Below are 27,372 nucleotides of genomic sequence, written 5' to 3' on the forward strand. Positions count from 1 at the left end.
TAAAAAGAGTAGGGGCTGACATAGGGGTTGAAAGTTTGTATGGTAAGTAGTCCATTTTTAAAGTTACATTTATAAAAAATATTGCATAAATTATGAAAAAAAATAAATTACGAAATGTAATGTAAATACATTTCGTAATTTAATTTTTAAAAGAGTTTTAAAAGTTCAACCTCAAAACAGGTTTGGGGTTTATGAGACTTAAACAAGAGTTGAACTTTTTTCAGTCATGTCATCTTTCAAATCAAATTACGAATAAGTAATATAAATGGGGATTAATAGCCTACACTAACTATTAGCAGACGAAGTCGCGGGCGTCCGCTAGTAATAATACTAAAAATTCAGATTTAGAGAAGTCTAATCGAGTACCTACGGCATCAGTATCGACGGATATTGACGTGCGGAAAAGCCTAACTGACATATCAACGTCCAGCCGAAGCGACTCGCACTGCAGCTAGACAGCTGAAATTCAGACGGAAGTTTTTTTTGTGACGTATACCTACACCCAGTAAGAAAGAATTTTTGGATATTTTAACTTCGAAAAGGAGAAACGGGAGCGGAAACTTCTGTTTTCCTGTTTCAACTTTCTTCAGGGTTTTCCACGCAAACTAAGTATAGTATAGTGATTTTAGCGCACGTAGATAGGTACCTAAGATCAGCGAGTTATATTGAGCAAATGAAAACATTTTTTGATTTTCATCATCACTGAATTGTTTATTTTGATAATATTACAAAACAATAATTAATTTTCACTAGTCATTTTTGCACAGGTAGTGAAGTGCAAGCGTTTTTTTTAGGCAAATGCACCAAAAACAGCCAGTTTTACTCATAAAGTAAATTATTTTTTTTGTGTTTCTGTTACAGATAAATGGTTGTCATTTATTTTTAAAATTATTAAAATGAAAGAATTAAATGTTTATTTATTATAATATTTTATCTCACAAACGCACTTTTCTGACATAAAAACTTTTTGCGAACATTTTAAAAAGTACCGCTCGTTTTTAGACGGATGATAAAGGTTTTAAATTGTGCATTTTACTTTACATTACACCACATGTGCGTAATGAGATACATTACAATATTTAAATTGGTGAAATAAGAGATACTTTACGAACAAATGTGTTATAAACGTATTTTTCCAGTCGTGGGAATCGAATTCACGACCTTAAGATGAATGGGTAGGGTCACCCACTGTGCCACTCGGCCATAATTTTTTTTACTTTAAGATTAATCATCATTATCAACCCCTATTCAGCTCACTGCTGAGCTCGAGTCTCCTCTCAGAATTAGAGGGGTTAGGCCAATAGTCCACCACGCTGGCCCAATGCGGATTTGCAGACTGCACAAACTCAGGGAAATAAGAAAATTCTCTGTTATGCAGGTTTCGTCACGATGTTTTTGCTTCACCGTTTGAGACACATGGTATTTAATTTCTTAAAATGCACACAACTGAAATGTTGGAAATCTCATCCATCATATTCACTGGGCTATCACGGCTATTAAGATTAATAGACATAATAATATTTAAATATTAAATGTTCACGCTCTTAATGATTAAACTTAATAATGAATCAGTTAATCACGTTATAATAATGCGCAATTTGATTTTGTCATATTGTGCAGCTTCTGAATATCATAATTTCCACTGTCTCAGTTGGCGTCTCGCCAACCTCTCAGAGAAAATATTTTAAATTTTGTTTGAAGCATTAGGGTGGGTATAACCTAACTAAATCATAGGATTACGGTGAAGAAACCTTGAAGATAATATAGAGATTAGGAGATTACTTTCAGAGACTTTTAGAGCTACAGAACGGAATCTTATATCTACTAAGTACATTAAATAGATAGGTACCTAACTGCCTACTATCTAATTAAATAACCTTACCAATCATTTTAGAGCAAATCTCCATATAGCGGAAGTCCGTGACTTCGTCTGTGAAAATCAGTTTTTTTTAATAAATATCTACTCTAACTTTAGCTTATTATTCCCAAAAAATACTATTAAAATAGTTTCATTTATATGTGAGACCTAAAGTTAAACTAGTAAACAGATTAACTTTACAGAAACAAAAACAATATTTAACTTTAGAACAGTTAGAAATCTGAAAACATGACGCTAGGGTCTTGTTGTCCACATTAAATTCTTATTTGTAATCTCATCTGAAAACTGGTGAATATTTATATTCAAATCTAATATTTTTGGAGTTACTAGGTACTCCTTATAAATCGATTTTTCATATATAGCCCCCGGTATGAAAAAAATATGGGCAGTAAAATTCGATGAACGAATGACAGCGTTACGTTTTTGTGCGTAACCTATTCTGCGCACCTTTCACTTTCCAGGCGTACGTATTGAGACGTACACCTATTTAGACAGTCGATCTGAAAGAGTAAACTCCATTCGTGCATCACACACACACAAAACACACTTTTATTTTTTTTCATAAAAAAAAACTTGAGGACGCCATCTTAATTGGCGTGGGCCTAAGTCGTAAGAAAATTTATATATTGTTTAGGTACTTCATCTAGTTAACATTCATTTCAATGAATCGGAGTATTTATAGATGCGTGCAACAAAGCTAATCACATTTTAGATACCTAGAAATCGCAATTTCAGACTTCAACATAAATCAACTCATTGAATATAAACCATGCCACAATTTAACACAGTAAATAGTAACGAGATCACGAGACCAGACAATGAGCAAACAAACACTTTTAGCAGGTAGCTTAGCTATGTACAAAGAGAACAAATAAATTTCAAAAACTTACAAATAGGTCGACGCGCGGAAAACTTACAAATGCGCTCTTAAATACATAACCCCATTGACACTGGGAACTCATGTTCAACACACTCGCGATAACCTGGCCGCGCTCTCTATTTCCAATCAGAAATAGCAGGAGCAGTGGCCGAGTTCCCTATCTTTTATTTATAATCGCCAAACCGAACGTCTGATGCGTACCACTGTCCAATTGCTATTTCCCGCTAAACAAACGGGTCCGACTAAAATTACTCATCACACTCTTTTTACAATATTGTGACAAGTTGTTTGTACAAGTTTTAGAAGCATTCAATGTTCAATAACGTTTTGCGCCTACGCATTGTTAGGGTTTACTATATTTTTGCTGAGCACGACCGTCGCCGTTTTTCACAAGCAAACAACTATGACGATTGTCTATTAACATACATAATATAGGTACTCATCACTTTATTGGTGATATTAGATCAATTCTTAATCGTACCTAAATATAGTAACGATTACAGTTGTTTTCTAGGAAAAGAAAAAAAGTGATATATAATAAAGATATATAGTTGGAAAGCTTTTATAAAATATTTTCATCGAGTGATGAAGTTATTTATTATATTGTCTTCGAGCGCGTGGAATTTCCGTTCTTCCGCGAGACTCAAACAAATTCCTGATATAAAAAGCACACGTAATTAAATAAATAACATATAATAACAAACGCGGAACGCCATGTATATTTGTGTGCCAATTTTTTTCAGAATATCCGTTTCATTACGACCGAGTATCCATTTCACTTTTTTACTACTAATACTTAGCGAATGAATCTTTTCAGCTGTTGTTTACAGTGTTCAAAGATCCTAAAAATTATACTTGAAAGTTTCTTAAATTTCATCGTCATCATCATTAACAGTCAATGGACGTCCACAGCTGGACATGGGCCTCTTGCATGAACTTCCAAACAAAACGTTCTCGAGCCGCGAGCATCCAGTGGCTCTCTACAACCCGCCTGATATCCTCGGTCCACCTAATGGGGGGTCGACCAACACTGCACTTTCCGGTGCGGGGTCGCCATTCCTGCATCTTGGCACCCCAACGTCCATCGGCTCTTCGAGCTATGTGGCTTGCCCATTGCCACTTCAGTATCGCGACTCGCAGAGCTATATCAGTTTGGTTCTTCTGCGGATCTCCTCATTTTTGATTCGATCACGCAGAGAAACCCCAAGCTTTCAAGCAAGATTTCATTATTAGTCTGTTAATGAGACGAATATCTTAGCATTCCATGGATTCACTATGCAGGTGCCGGGTCCATCGCGTGGTAGAGAGAAAATTACCAAAAATTACAATTACCAAGCAAAGTCCAGGACTTGTGACTACTGGATGTAGGGTTAAAGAATTCCTTGACGATCGATCAACACTCGCTTTTCTCTGCTCGTGTTGTTCTCCCTACCTATCCAAATTTGGTAAGATCCTATTAGAGCAGCTTTGGATACTCGTTCTAATATAGAACTAGCTGCAATTCTAGAGAGGCCAAGGTCTTTAAGCAAGTTATAGAGAGATTTTGCTGGCAATCCTCTCGCACCTACTTCTACGGCGTACAGACTAACTACATAGCCATTTTTAGTTAGTTCATTTGTTAGGTCATAATATTAACAAATGAACTAACTAAAAATGGCTAAAACTAAAAATATCATAATTATTTTACGTAGAAGATAGATGATACTCGTATTACTGCTTTATCCTCTTCAAAACTTCAGTCCAATAGGAACATAATTTCACTCAGTCAAGCCGTGGACGCAAATAATACTAGGTATATTTAAGTTAATATCCCAATAATTCATATTATATGTATTCCAATAACTCACAATAGTTTGAATAATGGCGGTCGCTGACACCTATTCAAGATGAATAGATAAAAATTTGTGGAATTTACGTCACAATGGAATTTTAATCTCGGGCAAGGAAAAAGAGGGCAATGCTAACGTCGTTTACCGATCGATGCGGTCAAACCTTTATACGTTAGAATAGGGCTGCTACCATCGCTGTTATGTACATTTATTTCTTTTTAAAACTATTATGATATTGGATACCTTTCACTATCAGATGAGTTTGGGTCACCGTCTCAACTGATATCGGACAATATCTTAGGAAGGAAGCATTAAAACCTACCTAACCTAACATAAACGGCAAATTAATTCACTCAGCGTTTGAGTGTTATATAATATATTACAGTAGGTAGTACATTAATAATAGTCAAGCACAGTCAAAAGAGATTAAAATTTGCCAAGTGCATTACTTTAGTTAGTTTTGATACGTCATCCTTTGATCTAGTATCTACTACTACGTTCTTTGTTCAATCTTTGTTAGCTTAAGTAAAAGCGTTTATTGTAAATTCTTGACACGAAACACGTCTAAGATCACCTCGTTTTTAGGATACGTTTTATAAAATAACGAAACTTATAACGACAATATGAATAAAACCATTTCACATTCGCTAGTTAATCATTTTTAAATTCCCCCTAAATAAGGTATTATAGTTTAGGTATAGTTTTAGGTAGGTTACAATAACTTACTTTTTTATTTGTTGCTTTGCTTCCGACGTTGAAAACGAACGAAGTAATTTCAGTTTAACCACAATAATTTAGTTAGTTATCAACCCTAAAATGAAATCATGGAGGCAACCTTGCACTGTACTTATGTAGTTTATATTGGTGTGACCTAATGTCTCCGCAGCTTTTGCCACACGATACACAGTAATTACAACTCCGAATATTTGTTATGATTTATTGATATATCTTGAGTGATACGCAACGATCGCAGATATCTAAATATTAGTTATGACTTCATTAACGTAGCAAGATGGAAAACTACTTCAGCCCTTCGTGCGCACATCATGTACTTCAATTTCAATGCTATCTTATCTTAAGCACCTTATGGTAGGTAAGAAGTAAGCACTTATGGAATTTCAATCAATTTTCAATTCTAAAAGCTATAGAATGAAATTTAATTCACTATTCGTTTATTATTAAGTGGGAGAGGTTTGGAGAACTAAACAAAAGTTTAGCTAGTAGCGACTACGCAACACTGATTTCTGTTTTTTAAATAATCATCAATTATTCACATTTATATTTTTTTAATTCTTTACAAGCTAGCCCTTGACTACAATCTCCAGGATGAAAATCCTCACCACTTTCGGTTTCTACGCGACATCGTACCGGACCGCTAAATCTAGCCAAAGCCGAAGCCTCCCACCAGCCAGACCTGGACCAATTAAGAAAATCTCAATCGGCCCAGCCGGGGACCGAATCGTCCGTCTTGTAAATCCACCGCGCACACCAAGCCACGGAGACTGTTATAATTTACATTTTCTAATGTATATCCTCTTGTGCAGTTGATTAAATTGCTTCAAAGCGTCTTTGTCATTATAAAGATTCTGAAGATGTTAAGTTAATGTTAGTTAGTGTGTTTTAGCTGTAAACAGCAACAGGTTTTACCTTAAACCTATGTAATTTTTATTATAGGTAGGTACCTATTTGATGTAGGCTAGTTAATTAATAGGACCTCAGCCGCGTCAGAAGCCATACTCGAACCCGAAGGCTATAAGAATGTAAACAGAACGACATTCCGAGGGCGTATTCTCTGCGACTTGAACCTCGGCTTAAAGGGACATTGGGGTGTATGCGTTGCGTGAGATTAGATCATGACCGTGGTTGTAATCAGGGATGTTACGGAGCTTCGACTACGGCTCCGTTAAGTCGGAACTTCCGATTATTATTACACCTTCGGTTCCGACTTCGGCTGACACTTTTAAATCGGAGGTTTAATGGAAAGTCGAAACATAATTTGCTACGAGTACTTTGGGATTCAATTCAATTTTATTTTCTTGTTGATTTAAAAACATGCCAATTTATTTTAATTTTTTGTGTTTTATCGTTTACATTTATTATTATGTTCGGTCGTTAAATAAAAAAAATCTCTCCTGCCACCATTTCTGACCATGCCTCCGACTCCGATTCCAACTCCAAAAAATCAAATTATAAAACTCTGACTCCGCCTTCAGATCCGATAAAATTACCTCCGTCACATCCCTGGTTGGAATGCACGTCTGGGTGACGCAAGTAGCCGAAGAATTTAAGTCTGTTTAATTTAATGTTAGGCTTAGCTAACTAGCTACAAGTTGCACGATTTAGTTGTTGAGTATTTAAGGCCTAAAAACATAAACAATATTCTTAAACTCGCATTAGCATTTTTATTATTATTAACTACTAAAAAGTTCGTGTAAAATTCTGTTTTCCATAGATAACGCTTAAAACTAGACTATGTACTTTACTTTACTTTAACGTAGGCGTCCACTTATCGTACGTACACATCGTACGTATTGGTCGCATCGCATCAAACGGATTTTTAATTTTACCTTAGGTAAAATCCAGATTATATCATTAAGATCCAATTTGTCTCTATATCAAAATATAAAGCTGAAGAGTCTGTTTGTTTGCTTAAACGCGCTAATCTCAGGAACTACCTTCTGGTCGTCAATTTGAAAAATTCTTTCAGTGTTAAATAGCCCATTTATCGAGGACTACATATTATCCCCGTATTCCTACGGGGACGGTAACCACGCGGGTAAAACCGCACGGCGTCAGCTAGTTTATAATATTAGTATGGATGGATTTGGTAATAAGCGACCCTCGGTTTTACCCGCCTCGCTTAGATTCTCTTGCGATCATTGGAGTAAAAAGCAGCCTCCATGCTATTCCAAAATCTCTGCTAAAATAAAATAATCTAGATCCATTATGACTTTTTAAAGTTATAATTAGTGTAACTAAGCGAACTTTGTTTTGATTTGGATAATGAATATTAATAAAACGAACAGTTTGATTACTGCCAACAAAGTTATTATTGGAACATAATCAAGGTGAAGGTTCGTGCCCGCAACAACCTCAGCAAGTATTAGTCAGCGTAGCCTCAAAACGTCGTAGCTTGTCATGCTGGAAACAAATCGACTTGATTCGCTCCACTTACCTAACAGTAATTAATGTACTACCTCCTAAATATGAGGAGCAGCCTTCCGTATATCCCGAATAGAATAGCATGGCTAATAACTGAGCGATCGAGTTGTATTTTTTTTTAATTTTATTAATTTATTTAATGCATTCTTAATTGATAACAGCTCGAGATGATGAATTGAAACGCCTATTAAATTTTTTTCTAGGCAGGTACCAGTAAGCTACAAGAGTACATTGAAATTCTCATGGTTGCAGGTTTATCATTCACCGTTTGAGATACGTGATATTAAATTTCATAAAATGAAAAATACATAATATACACATAATTGACAAGATGGAAGACCGGATTTTAACCTACGCCCACCGAATCCAAGGCAGAAATCATATTCACAGGGCTACCACGGCTTTCATATTATGTAAAGTATGTCCCATATCTCATATTATGTATAAGTAACCAAAAATTTGTTATTTTCCAACGTGGTATAAAAGCCTAAGCAGTAAGCCTAAGCATACCTTATCTATACTAATATTATAAAGCTGAAGAGTTTGTTTGTTTGTTTGTTTGATTGAACGCGCTAATCTCAGGAACTACTGGTCCGATTTGAAAAATTCTTTCAGTGTTAGATAGCCCATTTATCGAGAAAGGTTATAGGCTATATTTTATCCCCATATTCTTACGGGAACGGGATCCACGCGGGTGAAACCGCGCGGCGTCAGCTAGTTGCCAGATAAGGATAGGCAGTTGCAGCATGAAAGAGTAACAAACATACACACTTACATAAACAAACTTTCTCATTTATATTATTACTCGTAGAGTGTGCGGGGGCAAACGATGCGTTGCGGCGCCGCATCGCATAGATTTCACCGTGCACACGAGCGTGCACATCAGCGGGCACACGAGCAGTGCGGCGCCGCAACGTTGTTAATAATATAGTGACGCATAAACAACTGAGCGGTGCCGCTCTGACGTCGCAACGCGTTCACCCCTCCCCACCTCGTGTCGGTGGTCGCAAGTCCGGTGCGGCGCCGGAGCGCATCGTGTGACATGCCACCGATATTTCGACGCAGCGTCACCGCTCCGGCGCCGCACCTCAGCCGCAACGCATCGTGTGCCCCCACTCTTCGGCGTCGCATAAAATATTAAAAAAAAAATCTCGCAATCTACTAATAGCTAAAATACTTAGCAAACATTTAACAGATCGAATAAATTAGCATAATAGCTAATTATAATATTACTTCGAGCGCATAGCCAGGCGATTTGTCTCAACAATGACAAGCTACGTCGTAGCTTAGGCTGATTAATATAGGAAGGTATACCCATTAATCTTGCTACGCTAATGTGGCTTAACAATAGCTGGCGATAAAAATAAAGTCCCATTAGGCCATTAATTAAACTGAAATAAGACAGGACTAGCGACAGCTTGGATGCACGGAAAGCAGACACTTTTAAATGCCTCATCATTAGTAGCCTATTTAATGGCCTACAAAGGGTCAACCTCATTATAGAAGAGATTAAACTGAAATAATACACGACGGATGGGATATGAAGCTTAGACCCACCACGCTGCTGCGATGCCTATTGGCGGCCTTAGAAGAATTTTTGTACAGAAATGGGTAAAATAAATATTTCGGAAGGAAACTTCGTACCAAAAATGTTGGAAACAGCAAATAATTGGAACAGTATCGCTGACTTCTCTAAGATACTCATGAGAGAAAAGGAAAAGGAAGAGAAAATAAGAAAGACAAGAAATAGACAACAATGTTTGTCGTGTTAGGTTGAAAGGCAGAAAGGTACAATACCAACAGGAGTTTTACTTTTAGCGGGTGAAAGTCCGGCAATACCTAACTCAGCTAGGTGTCCATGAGAATTCCCCCTAAAAGGTTAGAGTGAGAATGTTTAATTTATTTACGACCATTATCATATGTTAATGATATAGAATGATCGGCGGTTTAACTCTCCGAGACTAAGAAATTTAACTGAACTTAGAAGAAAGAAAACCTTAATAGGTATATCATAGTCTGACCCAGAATTCGAAACCCGGACCTCGTGATCAGAAACCACATAATCTAACCAGTGCAGTAATTAGCCTATGTGATTTTGGAGGCTGTTTTAAATATTAACGTCTAATCTGTCTAAAAACGATGATCAGTGAACGGAATGGATGGATCAAATGAAATATTACCATTAATGGTTTTTAGATCTCATAGATATATTAGTCTGAACCAGATCCTGTTAATGCTAACGATAAGAGTACATTTTGAAATCTATATCATTATAGATATACTTATTTTAAACAATTACCTTCACAAAACTTTAATGAGTTATCTCAATTCTCAAGCGCTTCACTCTGTTATCTCCGCCGATCGCAAATGCTTCACTCTTTTATCTCTAATCTCAATTGCCCTGATGTAAGCGTATCACCACATACATACGTATATATAATGCTTAGAAGGAACACTTCATTACAGTACAACTGAGAGCGAAATCATCTTATTTTTTATTTTATTTTATTTATACTTTATTGCACAAAACAAAAACAATAACAAAGAAAACAAAGGAAAACATAGAAAACAAGTATGTGCAAAGGCGGTCTTATTGCTTATAGCAATATCTATCATGATATTGGAAGATATTATTTCTTACTGCATTAATACTACAAGCAGCCGTCTTCTAAAGAAGAAGTCCTACCGCGAAGCAACATTACCAGAGTATACTGTGACATTACTGTGTTTGGTATAAAAAAATAACATCCATTTAAGATTATATTACTTTTTCTATTTACAGTTACCGTTAAATAAGTAGGCAAGAAAATGTACAAATGTTTGATATTAGGTACTACATGTTGCACAAGTAGGTACCTATGTTGCGAATTGTTTGCTGAAAATGTTTCACAAATTACCACAGAGGCATGGCAAATATGGATCCATACTGAAGTGTCATGATCTCTACATTTGTAATTCAGTCAACGTTTGAAACGTGAATCAGATTGTATCAACATTACCTACTTAATTAACATTAGCGTCGGAGTTTAAGCTATTGATTACTATTTACTAGTGTAGCGGACGCACGCGACTTCGTCCGCCAGAAATTTGGTGGTTTGTGGTGGTGGTGGTCATTACCTACCATTTTTAGAAGATGTGTATAGTAAGCCATCTTTAATAGATAGATATGCTACTAAGGATTATTATTTATTATAAAGAATTGTAGACCTAAAAGAGTTGTTTTGTTACATCTACAAGAAAGCGTTTTCAATGCTCCCAGATGCCTTGACTTAATCTTCGGATAATAAAAATTATCTACCAACGATTTACACAAAACCTTCAAAATCATTCAAGGTACTTATCCATTTGTGAAAACCACATGAAAAACTATCCTGTATTGTAAGTTTATTGCGAACAAACAAAGACAGACAGACGTGGCGCGATGAAGGACTTTGTTTATATGAATAAAATGGTCATAAGCAAGGATATTTTATACTATCGTTGATTTCAAGTATAATTATAACTCCAAATTATAATAAATCGGTTGAGATTTATTTTAGTCATGGTCAATCATGTAAATAAATTGGGTGCACTGACAGCCAAACCAATCTTATTTTCTTGTCTGATAGTTGAGAAAACAACACGTGGGAAAAGTTTAATCAACAGTAAGATATAGTTTTATAACAGCACTGTTGATTTAACTTAAAGCCTTTAAGATAACACAGAAGTCTTTAACGAAATGTAAAGTCGCAGCATGTTAGTACATGCATTATAGATAATAGGTACTATTCTGAAAAAGAAAAATCAACGGACTTCAAAAACAAAACATAGCAACTAAACTAAAGAGCCGACCTCCGTGGCACAGTGGTATGCGCGGCGGATTTACAAGACGGAGGTCCTGGGTTCGATCCCCGGCTGGGCCGATTGAGGTTTTCTTCATTGGTCCAGGTCTAGCTGGTGGTAGATCTTCCGTGGCTTTGGCCGTGGCTAGTTACCACCCTACCGATAAAGATATAGCGCCAAGCGTAGGCTAACTTGTAAAGAAGAAAAAAAGTGAAAAATAACATCTACTAAAGTTACGTTCTACCTGCTGATCACTTTCAAGGCGGTGCAAACCCGGTGATTTATTAATTTTAGCCATATAAGAAGACAGAGTTCTTTCAGAAACGACTTAAGTTGACACAATACAGAAAAAAACATAAACTCTAATTGAGAACCTCCTCCTTTTTTAGTCGGTTAAAAATAAACAAAACACACTACTCTTACCCCTAACGCGTCGCATAGATACGGTCTCCCATCCGTCGCCGTGAGTTAGACTTGCACAAACGAGAGCACGCGAAACTTTAATGAGTTGGTGGTTTTAAATAAAAGCAAACTTTCCGCAACCTGTAATGCACTCACAACATGCAGTTTATTTATAGATAGTTAATGGAATGAAAATAGGTAGATGTGTATGTTCATTTTGAATTCAAAAAGATCACAGACACAGACTTCACAAAATTATTAAAAAAAAAAAACTAGAGAAGAATAGTTTAGTATTTGTAAATGGAAAATCAAATTCGAATGCAATTTAGGATTGGCAATGTACCTAGCTGCAGTTTAACCGTACGTGTGGAAGCGTGCGCGACGCGGGAGACGCGGGAGTCGCCGTGCTAGCCGGCGGGGAGCGCGCGAGTGCGGCCGGTGTCTCCGTGCTGTGACCGTCGGGATTCGTTTATTGCGCGGGTATTTCGGTATATCACAGCCATCGGACAAATCACGGCCGTGCGACCCGGCACGAACGAGCACTCTAATAATAAACTTGTTTATATTTTTTATCCCCGTGATAACTCGTCCGATTCTGTGCCACCTCCAGAATCCCGCTAATGGGACCTCGCGTCGCGACCTCGCTGAGCACGTGCGTCTCTAAATAGATTACGACGCGACACATCAATTAGGCGAATTGGCGTCGGCCGCGGATTTGACGGGAAATTGGATGGTATTGGTCGGCGCCAAAATCCGTTTTTGGCGGCGATGCTGTAATAAAAGTTTTGGCCGGCGAATCCGCGACCGACGCTGCGTGACGACGCGAGTTGCGGGTACAGTACGAGTACGTACCGAGAAAGTTTCCGAGAGCGCGTTGCAGAAAGCCCCGAAGCCGGAGTGCGCGGCGGGCTGTGCCGGCGGGCTGCCGTTCGCGCGCTGCATGGCGCGGTGCGCGGCGTGGCGGCGGTGGCGGGACACTGCCGCCGGCTCGCAGCTCGCTCCGGCGACGCAAGCCGGGTTACATAAACGCTGCAGCCGCGGCAGCGCGCTGCCCGCGCCCACCTGTCGGCTGTCGCGCGTTTTGGCATTGCGTGCACCCAGTGTTACCAACTCTCGAAAATATTTATCCCTAAAAATTAATGATTGATTTGTCCCCCTAAAAATATTAATTCATAATGATTTAGAAATGTCTATATTACGTCTTAATCTGAAGATTCAGATTTTTTGAAGATTTAAATCATACATGTTAACGTTGAATAAATTTAACATTTTTTTTTCTTGGCTTGTCGCCAGTCGCCAAAGAATTACGAAGAAGTAGAATTACGTATTATATGTCGTAGGTATATAAATCGCTAGGTCAAGAAATTAATATTATCAATATCAAAAAAACCCTAAAAATTTCAGACCCCTAAAAAATCCCATCGCAATTATTTACCCCCTTTAGGGGGGAAAACCCCTAAGTTGGGAACCCTGCGTGCACCGCTAAACAATAACAATAAATAATTATAGACGCGCTTGCCCACTCAACACATCTACGACTGTTACTAATTTTACACATTTTATCTTTACTATACTACTCCGTAGTTCGTTGGTACTCGCAACAAATTAAAGTAGCAATGTGGAGCTTGCTTGCTTGGCACACGCTACGATGACTTATTATAAATCTATATTATTAGTACATACACGAATTATAAATAAGACATACTTTCATACTTAGTAGTAACAGTAAATCACCTTTAGGAAATAAATAAATTAGTATGTAATAAATTCATCTCCTTAAATTATCTATTTAAGCTCTAATCGTATCATTATGATTTTACAAGACTGTACCTAATCAGCTTGCAATTCAATTGAAATAAAATCTTAGGTAATATGTCTATATATATTTTTTTACAGTCGGGTAAAAAACAAACAACAAAACTGTCATATAGTATCTAGCCTTAATAAAAAAGTTCATAAAACAAACCAGCTGATCTATTCACTATTTTGGTCTTTATTATCAACCTATTAAAATGGTCAACAAAGTGACATCTACATACTATAAATGATATCCAGCGTAAGCACCGGATGACATTTGTAATTTGTATCACAGTATGTGAATGACATTTTGTCAATTGATTTGTTTTATATTTTGATGAGTTGATAATAAAGACCAAAATAGGAAATAGGCCAGCTCTTTGTTTTGACCTTCTGTTTGAATTTCAAGGTACACGTAACGTTTGTCTTGTACATCATTATTTCTTCATTTTACTGCATAAATTACGGCATATAATACTATACCTGATAGCCAGTGGTTAGCCTGCCTGGCTTTGGATCACTAGTGCATAGTATTTCAAATAGATAGCGCTACTGCTGACTTGGTATAGTTCCCTATGGTTAACGAAACCAAAGCTCTTTCCAGAGCTAAATAATTGACACAAAATACATAACAGAAAATACAATACGTGTACGAAATACATAATTATCTGTACAAATTCTTATACGCATGCACTATCGTCGAGAATATCCATCATTTATCTACAAGACAGAACGAAACCGAGTAAGTACAGTGTTAATGGTATTTTTATAACGATTAATAAATTCATCCAGGAAAAATCTACTCAAGGAAAATTAGCTCGATAGTACTGAATGGTTCTTAGATGAGTTTCATCAAAATCGGTTCAGCTATTTACAAATATAGGGATGAAAAATTGAATATTTTCTGATGAATGAATGTATTTGAAAATATGAAAGGGCAAATACATTACAAACAATAGACTCTGCGCCACGAAGCAAGTCCCGTAGACGCGGCGCTCGTTGTCAATTGATAATGGCGGTCTTATTGTCATTTGTGTATGGTGCTGTCAATTTTAGTTCAGGTTTTAGCCGCGGGACTTCTTTCATGGCGCGGAGTTTAGTGTAAGAGTAAGTTACATTAATCGGTCAAATCGTTGAAAAGTTAAAAGTTTGACCGTGTCTGTCTGTAGTACCGGGTGAACGAACGTATTTTGATGCGCTTTTTGAATTGACCTCATAAAATAAAAGGACGCACAATCAAGAAGAAATCGCTTTTTTTTCACTTAAAAACTGGCCAATTCTGCTTTGACAGTTTTAGAATTATTGGTAAAGAAAATTATACCTGAAGGCCTATAAAGATAGTACAATATTCAATAAAGTGATTTCAGATCACGAGATGCCAGGTTCGATTCCTGCTATAAAATATCTCTATATTTTCGTCTAAGAAATTCTCAATATTTTTTTTTAGCCCGAAATTAAGAAATCATCCCGGTCATTATTTTTTTTTATTTTCAACCTTCTAAATCTTTGACTTTAACTACCTTCAAATACCTGACATCAGAAATAGACTCCCCAAAATATCTATATATGCACATACACACCCCTGAGCCTTTGTGTTTTTGGAATCGGATAAAAATAGAATTTCACCGTGAGACTCGCCTATACAGTGGAAAACGTTTCCCAGTAAAATCCGAAAGCGATTTTTAATGGATACCGGCTAGATACAACACGAGCGAGATAGGCACTTGTCGCTTGCACTCCGGAGTGCTCGATGGAAATACATGACGTAGAAAAATCGTACGTATAATACGTGTACATGGTATATCTACGTTACTCTCAGACCAATTATTGTATAGGACCTGCCTCGCTAGACGTTACTTATCTGTCAAAGTATATGATCAACGATCTAATGCGATTATAAAAACTGTCTTTATAGCATCGATGTTAAATAGTTATAATTGTGTTCGTCGATTAAAGAGCTCCTTAAAAATGTTTTTGTGAAGTTGAATGGTGTAAAAAACGGGCAAAAACTTCTAGTTTAGTATAAGATATATACCAAACCGAAGCTCCTTTTCCTCAGAAAATGACAGACAATTTTGCTCGTAACTATGAGTGTGATACAGGTCTTTCTATAATTGGTCTGAGACGTTACTACGTGTACCATACGTTATTACTTTTTATGATAAGCTTAGGCGGCCTCCGTGGCGCAGTGGTTTGCGCGGTGGATTTACAAGACGGAGATTCTGGGTTCAATCCCCAGCTCTTCTTAATTGGTCCAGGTCTGGCTAGTGGGAGGCTTCGGCCGTGGCTAGTTACCACCCTACCGAAAAATCCCCTGCGCATTGGGCCAGCGTATTGGTCTATTGGCCTAATCCCTCTCATTCTGAGAGGACACTCGAGATCAGCAGTGAGCCGAATATGGGTTGATAATGATGATTATGATGATTAAAAAAACGCATCAAAATCCGTTGCGTAGTTTTAAAGATTTAAGCATACATAGGGACAGAGAAAGCGACTTTGTTTTATACTATGTAGTGACTAGCAGACGCCACGCAGTTTCACCCGCGTAGTTCCCATTCCTGTAGGAATACGGGGATGAAAAATAGCCTTTAGCATCCGGAGATAATCTAGCTTCCCAACAATGAAAGAATTTTTCAAATCGGTCCAGTAGCTTCGGAGCCTATTCAATGCAAACAATCAAATATTTCCTCTTTACAATATTATTATCTATAGATAACTACTTTATAGATACATACGGCGAAAACAGCCATTAACATCTAATAGTTGGGCGTAATAATTCATTAAAATCGCACATAGCAGGACGGCCTCCGTGGCGCAGTGGTATGCGCGGTGGATTTACAAGACGGAGGTCCTGGGTTCGATCCCCGGCTGGGCCGATTGAGGTTTTCTTAATTGGTCCAGGTCTGGCACCCTACCGACAAAGACGTACCGCCAAGCGATTTAGCGTTCCGGTACGATGTCGTGTAGAAACCGAAAGGGGTGTGGATTTTCATCCTCCTCCTAACAAGTTAGCCCGCTTCCATCTTAGACTGCATCATCACTTACTATCAGGTGTGATTGTAGTCAAGGGCTAACTTGTAAAGAATAAAAAAAAAATAGCAGGAGCCCCGCGAGTTTACCCGCGTAAACCCTGTTTCTGTGGAAAATTATATCCTATGTTACTCGGTGAAAAAATGGCTTTCTATTGATAAAAGTGTTTTCAAACCCCGTTCAGTCCAGATTCAGAGATTATCCAGAGATCCTACAACTGCCAAGCTTTACCTCTTTATTGTGTAAGCGCTATAAGAGCATAAACAATTTTTAATCCCGATATTTTCAATAAATCGGGGTAAATACGCGGGTGAAGCTGCTTGGTACAATATTAATGAAGTGATGATCTGTGTGTCACAGAATATATAACACCAAACCATTAAATATGGCTGTCGTTACCACGCACGTAAACGCTAAATCAAAACACTTGTATTTAAACAATTGTTGTTTTATATTTCGTCACGATTCCATACACGACTTAGCCAGTATCTACGTAGAATAATGACAAAATATTACAGGAATTTATTTTATTGAGTAGATATCGTACTTGATAGTAGATATCATGTCGAACTGTTCAGTTTTAAGTGTAGCGTTTTTAAATATATTTTTAATTAGTTCATATGGTGGTATTGAATGCAGGAGGGTTAAGAGAGTAATCGCCGGAGCAGAAGTGCCTTGTGGTATTATTTTCAGACAATATTATTAATGCGAAAGAGTGTGTGTGTATTTGTTTATCATATAACGGTTTAAGTGAAAAACTGAATGAAGAAGAACATAACATCTATAAAAAAAACTGCAATAGCAGAAAAAAATAAGGAAAAAATTAAGTATTAAATATAAAATCTTTTTAACACATAAATTGAACCGACTTCAAAGATTCATTACCCTATGCCAAAAAGACTCTTATAGTTTATTTTATTCTTTTGACACCGCCTTCAAACCAATCAATAAAAAGTTCTGTACGATAGTATTATTTGCTTTTTAGAATATTGCATTTTTTGTTTCTGTTTCTAGTAAACGCCACAATATGTACATTTTCTTTCAGTTATTTTAGTTAGGTACCTATTATGATTTTAACAAAGAATTCTGAACCAAGTTTTGTAAAAAATTATTTGGTTACTAAATGGCGAACATATGAGATAACAAACATAAAAAATATACACGTCGAATTGGGAACCTCCGCATTTTTTTTAAGTCGACTAAAAATAAAATACGAACTTAAATTATTCGCAGACGAAATTGCGCGGGCAGTAGATAATTCTAGTTATCAACAGCCTATACAGGCCTATTGCAGGATATTAGCGACCTTAGAGGTGGCGAACAGGATAATCTATTTAAGACCTCACTCTAGCTGCAGTGTCCATGCACAATTAGCAGAATAGATTTCATTGCAAAGCAAAACTTTTTATTTTATCCTCATAGAATAGTGGAAGAATTGAAAGCAATAAAAGGTTAGCAAGGCTATTCAATATAGCGGCATTCGTGAAGTAAATAAAGAAATAGCTTCCCGTTATTACATATTGCTGGGTGTCGCGTGGTGTCAGATTGAATTTACCAAGCAAAAGTATTTAAAAAAAAAAAGTGCGAATCATAATAACCAATTTCTGAGGTCAGTTTCAGGTTCAGTATCAGATTAATGTTGACTGGATCCGATGGCTTAACATGCTATCTTAGCCACAGGCCACTTAGTTACACCATAATTTTCGAAAGAAAGAAAACCTTATAATTGGAAATGGCTGTCTAAGTGGAAATGCAGCCAGTATTCTTGTCATTCTATGTGGGCGTTATTAGAATAAGATACCTTAATTTACTTATTGTATTATTTTTCATTAAAAAAGTTTGTAGATAATATTATAATTTATAAAAAGTGTTGAGTAAGTTGAGGTCTAAAATTGCTTTTTCTACGATCACAAAACTACGATAAATTAGGGTCTACGATGTAGCTACGCATGTAGCAAGTGGCTACTTGTAATGAAAATATTCAGACCCACCCCGCATCGTACGAATTTCGGGCGATTCGGCCTCGCCTCTACTGAACAAAACCCTAACCAAGCAATATTTATTCAAAAGTAAGATAGATATATTATGTACCTACTTACATAAATTATTTATTTCCCAAAAAAAATCTGTTGCCACCGTTTACCAGTAACTTAAGGGATAAAATACGAGGCAAAGATAGTATGTAGAATGCTTAGTTTCGAAAACGATTTGAAATACATACTTGGTTATATTACTTTTGGTAAATAATATTTGGTGAATGACTTTATTTCCTACACTTCTGAGTGCCTCGAACATATGAAAATTAAATCATCCTGCTAATATTAAAAGTGAGACTAATGAACAAAAGTGAACTCGGCTTCGATTTTGGACAACGAATTGCATACGTCTGATAGTATGTATTGATATTCGGATTCAGGCAGTAAAATAAAGTCACATACAAGTCACCGGGTATTTCATACCAAATCCTGAAACCCTAGTCCGTTACAATAAAACTTGGGACTTGTTGTTACACACTACAATGTTCGTAAAAAGAAAATCACTGTCCCTTGATGTTAAACGATGTTATTAACGTCATTTCCTTCGGTATAGAATATTTAAGTATCGCTTCCGCTCTACAAGCGAAACTTACCTATTCTATATCGATGATCATATCATTAAAAATAACCAACCTAGATAATAAATAGCAAGTAAATTAAACAACATAACGAAAAACAGAATGGCCATGTTCAAGATATATACCTAATTTTCTATACAAAACAAAAATTTAAGAAAATAAGTTTGGTTTTCCTGAGATTGAAAGCAAAATGTAAGCAAAACATGTATTTTAAAAAAAAAATAAACTATCGAGAAAAGTTTTACAAATTGTGTATTTTGTATAGTCATAACAAAGCTAACACTTTGAAATATCATTAACCCAAATATCAGGCTCCTAACTTTTCCAGAATCATATATCCAGAACCATTTGTAACCACCAAATTACATATTACACACTGTTAATGTGTACACTGTGATACATAATTACTTATTATAAAAACAAAAATTAATCTATATCTAATTAGATTTAAAGAGGTAAATTTGAGAGGTTATAGGGAGTAAACTCTGATCCGATATTTTTAAATTTCTGTTACCAATAGAAAATTACATATTTACGAGTAACAAGCAACATTTTATTAACAGGAAACGGGAAATATACTCTATTCCACGAAACAAGTCCCGTAGACGCGGCGCTGGTGTCTTATTGACGCTCATCGTCATTTGGTAATAGCGATCCTATTGTCATTTTGCAAGGCGCTGTCAATTTTAGTGACTTCTTTCGTGGCGCGGAGTCTACGCTGGGCGACTGATATTAGTTAATAATATTGTGTGAATACTTTAAGGTGACCAAGTGGGTGTTGCGTCTTTGAGAAATGCAACAGATTGCCGACATTTCTGCGGCGCCTTCGTACTGACGCCACACTTCGCCATCACAGCGGCGCACTGCGTAGAACACGACGCAAAGCATTACTCTGTCCACCTCAACAACTACTGCAATAGAGACAATGAGACGACGCCTCATACTGAAGTATTGGAAGTCATTACACATCCATTGTACAATCGGTAAGTTTATATTGACTACTTATATTAGATCGATGGCAATTTTACTTCCTACAATTCTTCCTGTATTAGTGCCACCTAGTAGATAATTAAAGTTAATTTTATAATAATACATAATATGCAAATATCAAAAAACGTAGCCTGTTTTCAAGACCTTGAAGGACCAAGGAAAGCTCGAAAGGAAAATCTTCCCGTTATTTTTCATAATTTTCATTGACACTCCTGGTGGCTCCTATAAGTAGGTATTAGGTACATACGTAGCGTGATGTTAGCGTATGACACTCACAAATAACGCAGCCTTCTAAATTAATTTCCATAATCGGTTCAGTAGGTTCAGATATACCCCCTACACTCACTTTATCTCTTTTATTTATTTATTTATTTATTTATTTGGTCCACCAGTGACTGTCGCAGCATTTACACAAATACAATCTAAAAAAAACACAAACACAAGGCTCTGCACAATCAAATAAAGGTAGACACGGCATGCACATTTCCGTAATATCAAAATAAATTGACGATTACACTCTTCATAATATTAGTCCATTCCTTTCGATAATACGGGTAAGTAGGAACATAGTCGAGACGTCGTAAAATTAATACGAGGTGGAACAAAACACATCGATGAATGGAACACCTACGCCGATATCATTTTTCCTTTAAGAATAGGTACATATCAGGTAACAATAACAAATCTGTTTGTCAGAGACAAAGAATAAAAACATCTTACCTTACAGCTGAGAATAGATGACTCTCTATAGCTACCTTAGTTTCTATACCCTATACCAGTGATTCTCGGAGTGGTCTATATCGACCCCTAGGGGTTTATGACGAACTGCCAAGGTCTATGTCAGCGAAAAAAAATTTGGGGGTCCATTAAATGAAAATGATTTTCACGATAGTGGATCATAACACATACACTGATAGTATCTATTTTTTACATCATATTATCTTATAATATCAAAACATATACTTTATTTTAAAAGTAACTATGAAGTAAAAATAATATTATATATGTTTATAAAATTGTGTAAGTTGTAGGATACAGAAAATCAATATCAAATATGTAGAGGGTCTACCCAACACGGAAAAACATAGCAAGGGGTCTACGGCACAAAAAAGATTGGGAATCTCTGCTCTATACCATAGGTTCTCAACCTTTCTTGCCAACATTTTTAAAGGGTTTTAGACAATATTTATTCCCGCTGAACTCCAATTTATTTGCTTATAAAACGAATCGTAAAAAAAATCGTATCTTCCAATTTGATGTAGAATGGTACTGTTATGGAAACTGCTAATTTTTAATTTAATTAGGTATGTAAATTTTTAGACATGATAAAATTACATGTTTTACGTGGGAGTTTTCTTTAAATTATATACCTTCATCTGCCTACTTCCCCAAAAAAAGGCAGGACTTCACCGGAACGCGAATACGCATCACGTCGTTAAGAAAAGCTAGGTAGTTATCGAAAAAGAAGTTGCAGCATAACGGAAATACCACCCAAATGTGTATCTACCAGCGGCGAAGAGTCTATTCAGGCCGATTCCCACCGGGTTACCTTTTAAAAATCCATACATACAAATTAAATATTGCAATGAATATAACTATACGGATGTATGAGAAACCGGAGTTTGTATCAAGCGGTATGAATTTCCTTTTCTTTGGGACGGCTTACCTTCATCAAAACTCCATCCTTCGCCACTGGTATCTACCTAATCTTCACAGCACAGAATGATATCTACTAGAATCTAGATTAGATTATTTCCAGTTTATACGTACCTACAGAAGTACCTAGATACAGGTACCCACTGGCCGATTTACAACGGGTGACAATCAAAGATTTTATACTTACTAATACATATGTCACTAACGCGTCGAAACTGAGGCGAATAAAAAGGCTAATTGTCGTAATTTTTAGCTGGTGGGAGGCTTCGGCCGTGGCTAGTTACCACCCTACCGGCAAAAAACGTACCGTCAAGCGATTTAGCGTTCCGGTATACGATGCCGTGTAGAAACCGAAAGGAGTGTGGATTTTCATCCTCCTCCTAACTATTTAGCCCGCTTCCATCTTAGATTGCATTATCACATACCATCAGGTGAGATTGTAGTCAAGGGCTAACTTGTAAAGAATAAAAAAATATTAAAAAAAAACATTTAGTCGCTTAATAAACAACAACAACGAAAGATATTTAAACAAATAATATCTACCTACAATGTCGAGTTGTGTGTGAACTGTATAAACATAATAAAATTAAACACAAAATTGTGGTGTAGCTAAATTCGGATCACATTTTGCGGTGATTTTGCAGGCACGAACATATCTATAGTATAAAATATCGTAGGTGTCAATAACTTTTATGGTTTCAGAATCACACGCGCCCACGACATTGCAGCGTTGAGGTTGCAATTTGATTTAGATGACATAAGTTGGCTTGATGGTACAGTGTTACCCAATTCCTCGTTCGGTTTATCAGGTAACTGTGAATGAACTGTTAACGAGTTCCCCTTGGAGTCACAGCCAATGGGCTATTATTACATTGTTTTTGTACGTCTGCCAAACGTTTCAATCAAATTAAGAAGGTGATTAACTTACCTTCTTAATTTGCAAACATATCCCGTATTGGTAGGTATAAAGTCATGTTTATTTATTACTAACATTTATTATTTGAAAGGAAAGAAAGAAAGAAATATCTTTATTTTTAGGTAGTGCCACATATTAGAATATTAAATTCTAAATATATAGCATAAAGCAAGAGCAATAAAAGAAGAACGCAACGCATAATATGGCATAACCTAGAAAAAGGCCCTAACTCAGCATTTTGCCACATACTTCCTATACAAAAAAAAAATTATGCAGCACTGATTTTCAGTAAGGACCCAGTTCAACACCCTATGTAAACCAACGACCTTTTTTTTATTTATTGTACGGCCGTCGTGGCGCAGTGGTAAGCGCGGTGGATTTACAAGACGGAGATCCTGGGTTCGATCTCCGACTGAGCCGATTTAGGTTTTCTTAATTGGTCAAGGTCTGGCTGGTGGGAAGCTTTAGCCGTGGCTAGTTACCATCCTACCGACAAAAACCGCCAAAAGATTTAGTGTTCCGGTACGATGTCGAGTAGAAACCGAAATAAAAAAAGGGAAAGAAAGCAGCCGCCGTGTAGTTCCCGTTCTCGTGGGAATACAGCCTACAGGGAATCAATACTTATACTTAGCCTATGTTACTCGGTGAAGATGTTGCTTTCTATTGGTGGAAGAATTTCAAAATCGGTTTAGTAAATCCGGTAGATAGATAGAGAATATTTACCTACTACAACCTCATAAACTACCTTTTTATTTTATAAAAAGGTAGTTTCGGAGGGCGTAGGTTTGAATCCGGTCCGGGGCGTGCACCTCCAACTTTTCAGTTATGTGTATTTTTTTAGAAATTAAATATCACGTGTCTCAAACGGTGAAGGAAAAACATCGTGAGGAAACCTGCATACAAGACAATTTTCTTAATTCTCTACGTATGTGAAGTCTGCCAATCCGCATTGAACCAGAGTGGTGGGTTATTAACCCAACCCCTCTCACTCTGGGAGGAGACTCGCTCTACAGTAAGCCGAATATGGGTAGTTAATGATTATAATAGGGTAGGTAGGTAGTATAATTTAGTCCTTCTATTAAAATGTTACAGGAAGCTGCACAATTTACGGCTACGGCTATAGAGACCTAAATACAAAAGAGGTTTCCCGGACGTTGCTCGCAGCGCACGTGAACATTGTATCCCTTGATGAATGCACTGAAGCACTGGGACAATACGTGGCTCCGGAATATGACGCCGGGATGATATGCGCTTTAGGCGACGGAGTGGACGCTTGTGAGGTAGGAACCTCAGACCAATTATTGTATAGGACCTGCCTCGCTAGACGTTACTTTTCAGTCAAAGTATATGATCAACGATCTAATGCGATTATGTATAAACTGTCTCTATACTTATATCGATGTTAAATAGTTGTAATCGTGTTCGTCGGTTAAAGAGCTCCGTAAAAATACCCTTTTGTGTAATTGAATTGTGTAAAAAACGGGCAAAAACTTCTTGTTTAGTATAAGATATATACCAAATCTAAACTCGTTTTCTTCAGAAAATGACAGACAATTTTCTTCGTGACTATGAGTGTGATGCAGGTCCTTCTATAATTGGTCTGAGGGTAGGAACACACTCGTAGGCAATGATATTAAGTAAATATAGTAGAACCCGTTTAATACTATTACGCAGGGACCCAACTAAAACGCATCTTAGACGGGAAAGCGTATTATACGGGATATGGTCTATGGGTGAGGGATAGTGAAAAATATAACGACTAATGTACACATACATACATAGTTATAAAAAATAGTGTATTTGGTGTAAAGACTACATAATTATGCTACTTAAAGTAATCACTTATTCTGGTATGACAAAAAGATTCAATTAAATTTTACTTTTCCAGTGCGTTTTCAAAATTTTTAGTTTAGAATCGTATCATGTGAAGGGTCGTTTATCATGTATTAGTCTTGTCCTACAATCTTGTTTAAGAACCTTTATGATGTCCTAATCTATCTGTTGTAATTTATTTGTCGCATTTGGAATTACACGCGTGTGAAAGATAGGCGTATTAAACGGGATGACGAATCGTATTAAGCGTTAGGAAATGTATGAAAACATGTCTCAATTTGTAGGGTCAGGCGTAAAATGACGTATTATGCGAGAAATCGTTTTAAGCGTGATCGTCTTAAGCGGGTTCTACTGTACTGTTAGATGTGTTACTAGCGCATGTAAAATGAGGCGCTTAAAAGAGGTTTATACCTACACAACTCAATGTTAGTTGTGGTGAGCAACGAACGTTATTTAAACATATAATACCTAAATATCGTCTACAATGTCGAGTTGTGTGTTCAGGAAGTGTAAACACTATACATATATACATAAAATAATAGAATTAAAGACAAAATTTTGCTAGTGTGCACTCAATGTTGTACTATTGATTCGGGTCACTTTTTGCGGTGATTTTGTAGGGACGTATCCGATCTATAGTGTAAAATTATCATTGCTCGTAGGTATATAGAACTCTCCGTTGCTCAGCAGTTCACAAGGCGATTTGAATTTTCGTGGTCGCGAAACTATTATAACTATATTGACTTGGCCAAACTATTATTAACTATAATTAATTAATAGTTTTTGAGGCAATATATTTTTTAACGTACTAAATTTGTTATTTCACCCACACACACAACACTTGTCATCCAATAAACAGATGGGTGAAGATCGTTTCTAATACGGATCTTGTACTAGAAGCACAGAAAACATATGCTAGAAGTAAAACTTCTTTATATCTCCCTCTCAAGTCTTAACGTCCGTTCGCCTCGCCCGATTACACTTACGTAACGCAGTCACCAACTTACTCCCCAAATCAAACGCAAAGTACCTTTTAACCTAGTTACTTATAAAAATACGGTCGAGGCTTGAGACCATAGGCTGACTTTCAGTTTTCCTATGGTCTCAAGCTTGAGATGTGGCATGAAAATGAGGCATGTCTGGCTATCGTAGGTTTTCAGTCGATTATTTTCGTAATACCTACCACTATCACGGTCAACTCAGTGATACAAAATGCACATTTTTATCTTCACAGGGTGACTCCGGTGGCCCGCTCATGTGCGCTGGTAAGATCGAGGGTATAGCGAGCTTCGGGCTCGGCTGCGGCATACGCGGCCTGCCAGGAGTTTACACCGGGATTGGATCCAACTTACATTGGCTGAGGAGTTTGCTGGAAGATACACAATAAACCAACTAAACGTAGATACCGAATACCTCATCATTTATTAGCATATTTTAAGGTCCCTTTACAGGGCCAGACAGGCCAGACTATTCTTATATAAGAATAAGGGATAGGAAGGGATAAGGAGCTGCTACAATGCGGGTTGGCTTTGGGTGATGATGTTAAATTCATTAACGACCATTACTTATGATGTTAATTATAATGACCGGGTCCGAGGGCTTAAATTAAAGTGCTCTGAGAAACAGGGGGGAAACGACCACGCGGCCGATCACCTACCCGCTGGTCTGACCGGGTTAAGTCACTCGCTGGACTCCCTGTAACAACAGCCATTAGAAAAGCTGAGTACCGGACTGTGTGGAAGCAAATTGTTAACAACGCATCGAAGGGACTGCAGTGCGGACACGACCTTCAGCAATGAAGAATGCGACCAAGAAAAAGAGAGAGAGTGAAGAGAGAAACGGGGTTGTAACACCAACAACTTCTCACTCAGGTTTGAAAATTTTTACTGAAAATTTCTTACAAGTAATCTCAGTATTAAACAACTCAAACCCAGGACCTCGTGATCCGAAGCAACAGGACCAACGGGGCACTGGGCAGTATTTTTTTAGTTCTTCCATATTTTCCCGTAGAGTAACTTAACCGATTGATAAATTAGATCCGTGTAGACGGCGCTAGTATCACTCTAGTGATAGCTCGTAGATAACACTCCCATGATATGCGGGCGATAGGGGGAAAAGCTGCGCGGGTGTGAAAACGTGCGTGCAGGGAAGTGACGTGCATCCGTCGTGGGGTTTTCATTCTTCGCTACACGCCCCCCCGGCCCGCGCGGAACATCGAGTGTTACGAACAAAGTTGCCAAGCCATAGCGGTATATCAGTAAAAGGCATAAACAATACCTACTAACATTTTAAGTACTTATAAAACTACTGTCAGTTAAATGCGAAAATCTGTCCGTCACTTTTCACAAAATTTTCATGAAACTGCCTAAAATTTCAAGTTACGTGTATTTATAAAAATTGGTAGGTAGGATTCCCCTTCTTTTGAAAAAAATCAAGGTTAGGCAATCAGTAGATACTGTAGCCATTGAAATTAAGTCATCCCAAGGATTTAAACATTATTCTAAGGACGCCAAGCCATATTGGAGCAGAGTGGTGAATATAAACACTGTATCCTATGATGTT

At 37.1% G+C, this 27,372-nt stretch overlaps 2 protein-coding genes across 9 annotated transcripts in view; one reads left to right on the top strand and one right to left on the bottom strand.

Annotated features, from left to right (window-relative positions):
* Positions 1–12,978, bottom strand: part of LOC112052168 (calcium-binding protein E63-1) — a 43,289-nt gene extending 30,311 nt beyond the window's left edge. For 2 of the 8 annotated variants that reach the window (XM_052885640.1, XM_052885639.1), the window contains exon 1: positions 2,770–2,856. In XM_052885640.1, coding sequence (XP_052741600.1) covers positions 2,770–2,841 — 72 coding nt within the window. In that variant the 5' untranslated portion in view covers positions 2,842–2,856. Of the gene's footprint in view, positions 1–2,769; positions 2,857–11,995; positions 12,087–12,317; positions 12,502–12,826 lie in introns of those variants that run through there. The other 6 variants (XM_024091140.2, XM_052885638.1, XM_052885641.1 and 3 more) reach the window with 6 other exon arrangements.
* On the top strand, positions 12,915–27,351 carry LOC112052183 (trypsin alpha-3-like). Its single transcript, XM_052885542.1, has 5 exons — positions 12,915–13,065; positions 20,179–20,398; positions 22,764–22,870; positions 24,070–24,257; positions 26,045–27,351. Exons 1-5 carry the CDS (start codon positions 12,915–12,917, stop codon positions 26,195–26,197), a joined length of 819 nt encoding a protein of 272 aa, XP_052741502.1. The 3' UTR covers positions 26,198–27,351.
* Positions 27,352–27,372: the final 21 nt, after the last annotated feature.

Source organism: Bicyclus anynana, chromosome 14, assembly GCF_947172395.1.
Source record: "Bicyclus anynana chromosome 14, ilBicAnyn1.1, whole genome shotgun sequence".
NCBI lineage: Eukaryota > Metazoa > Arthropoda > Insecta > Lepidoptera > Nymphalidae > Bicyclus > Bicyclus anynana.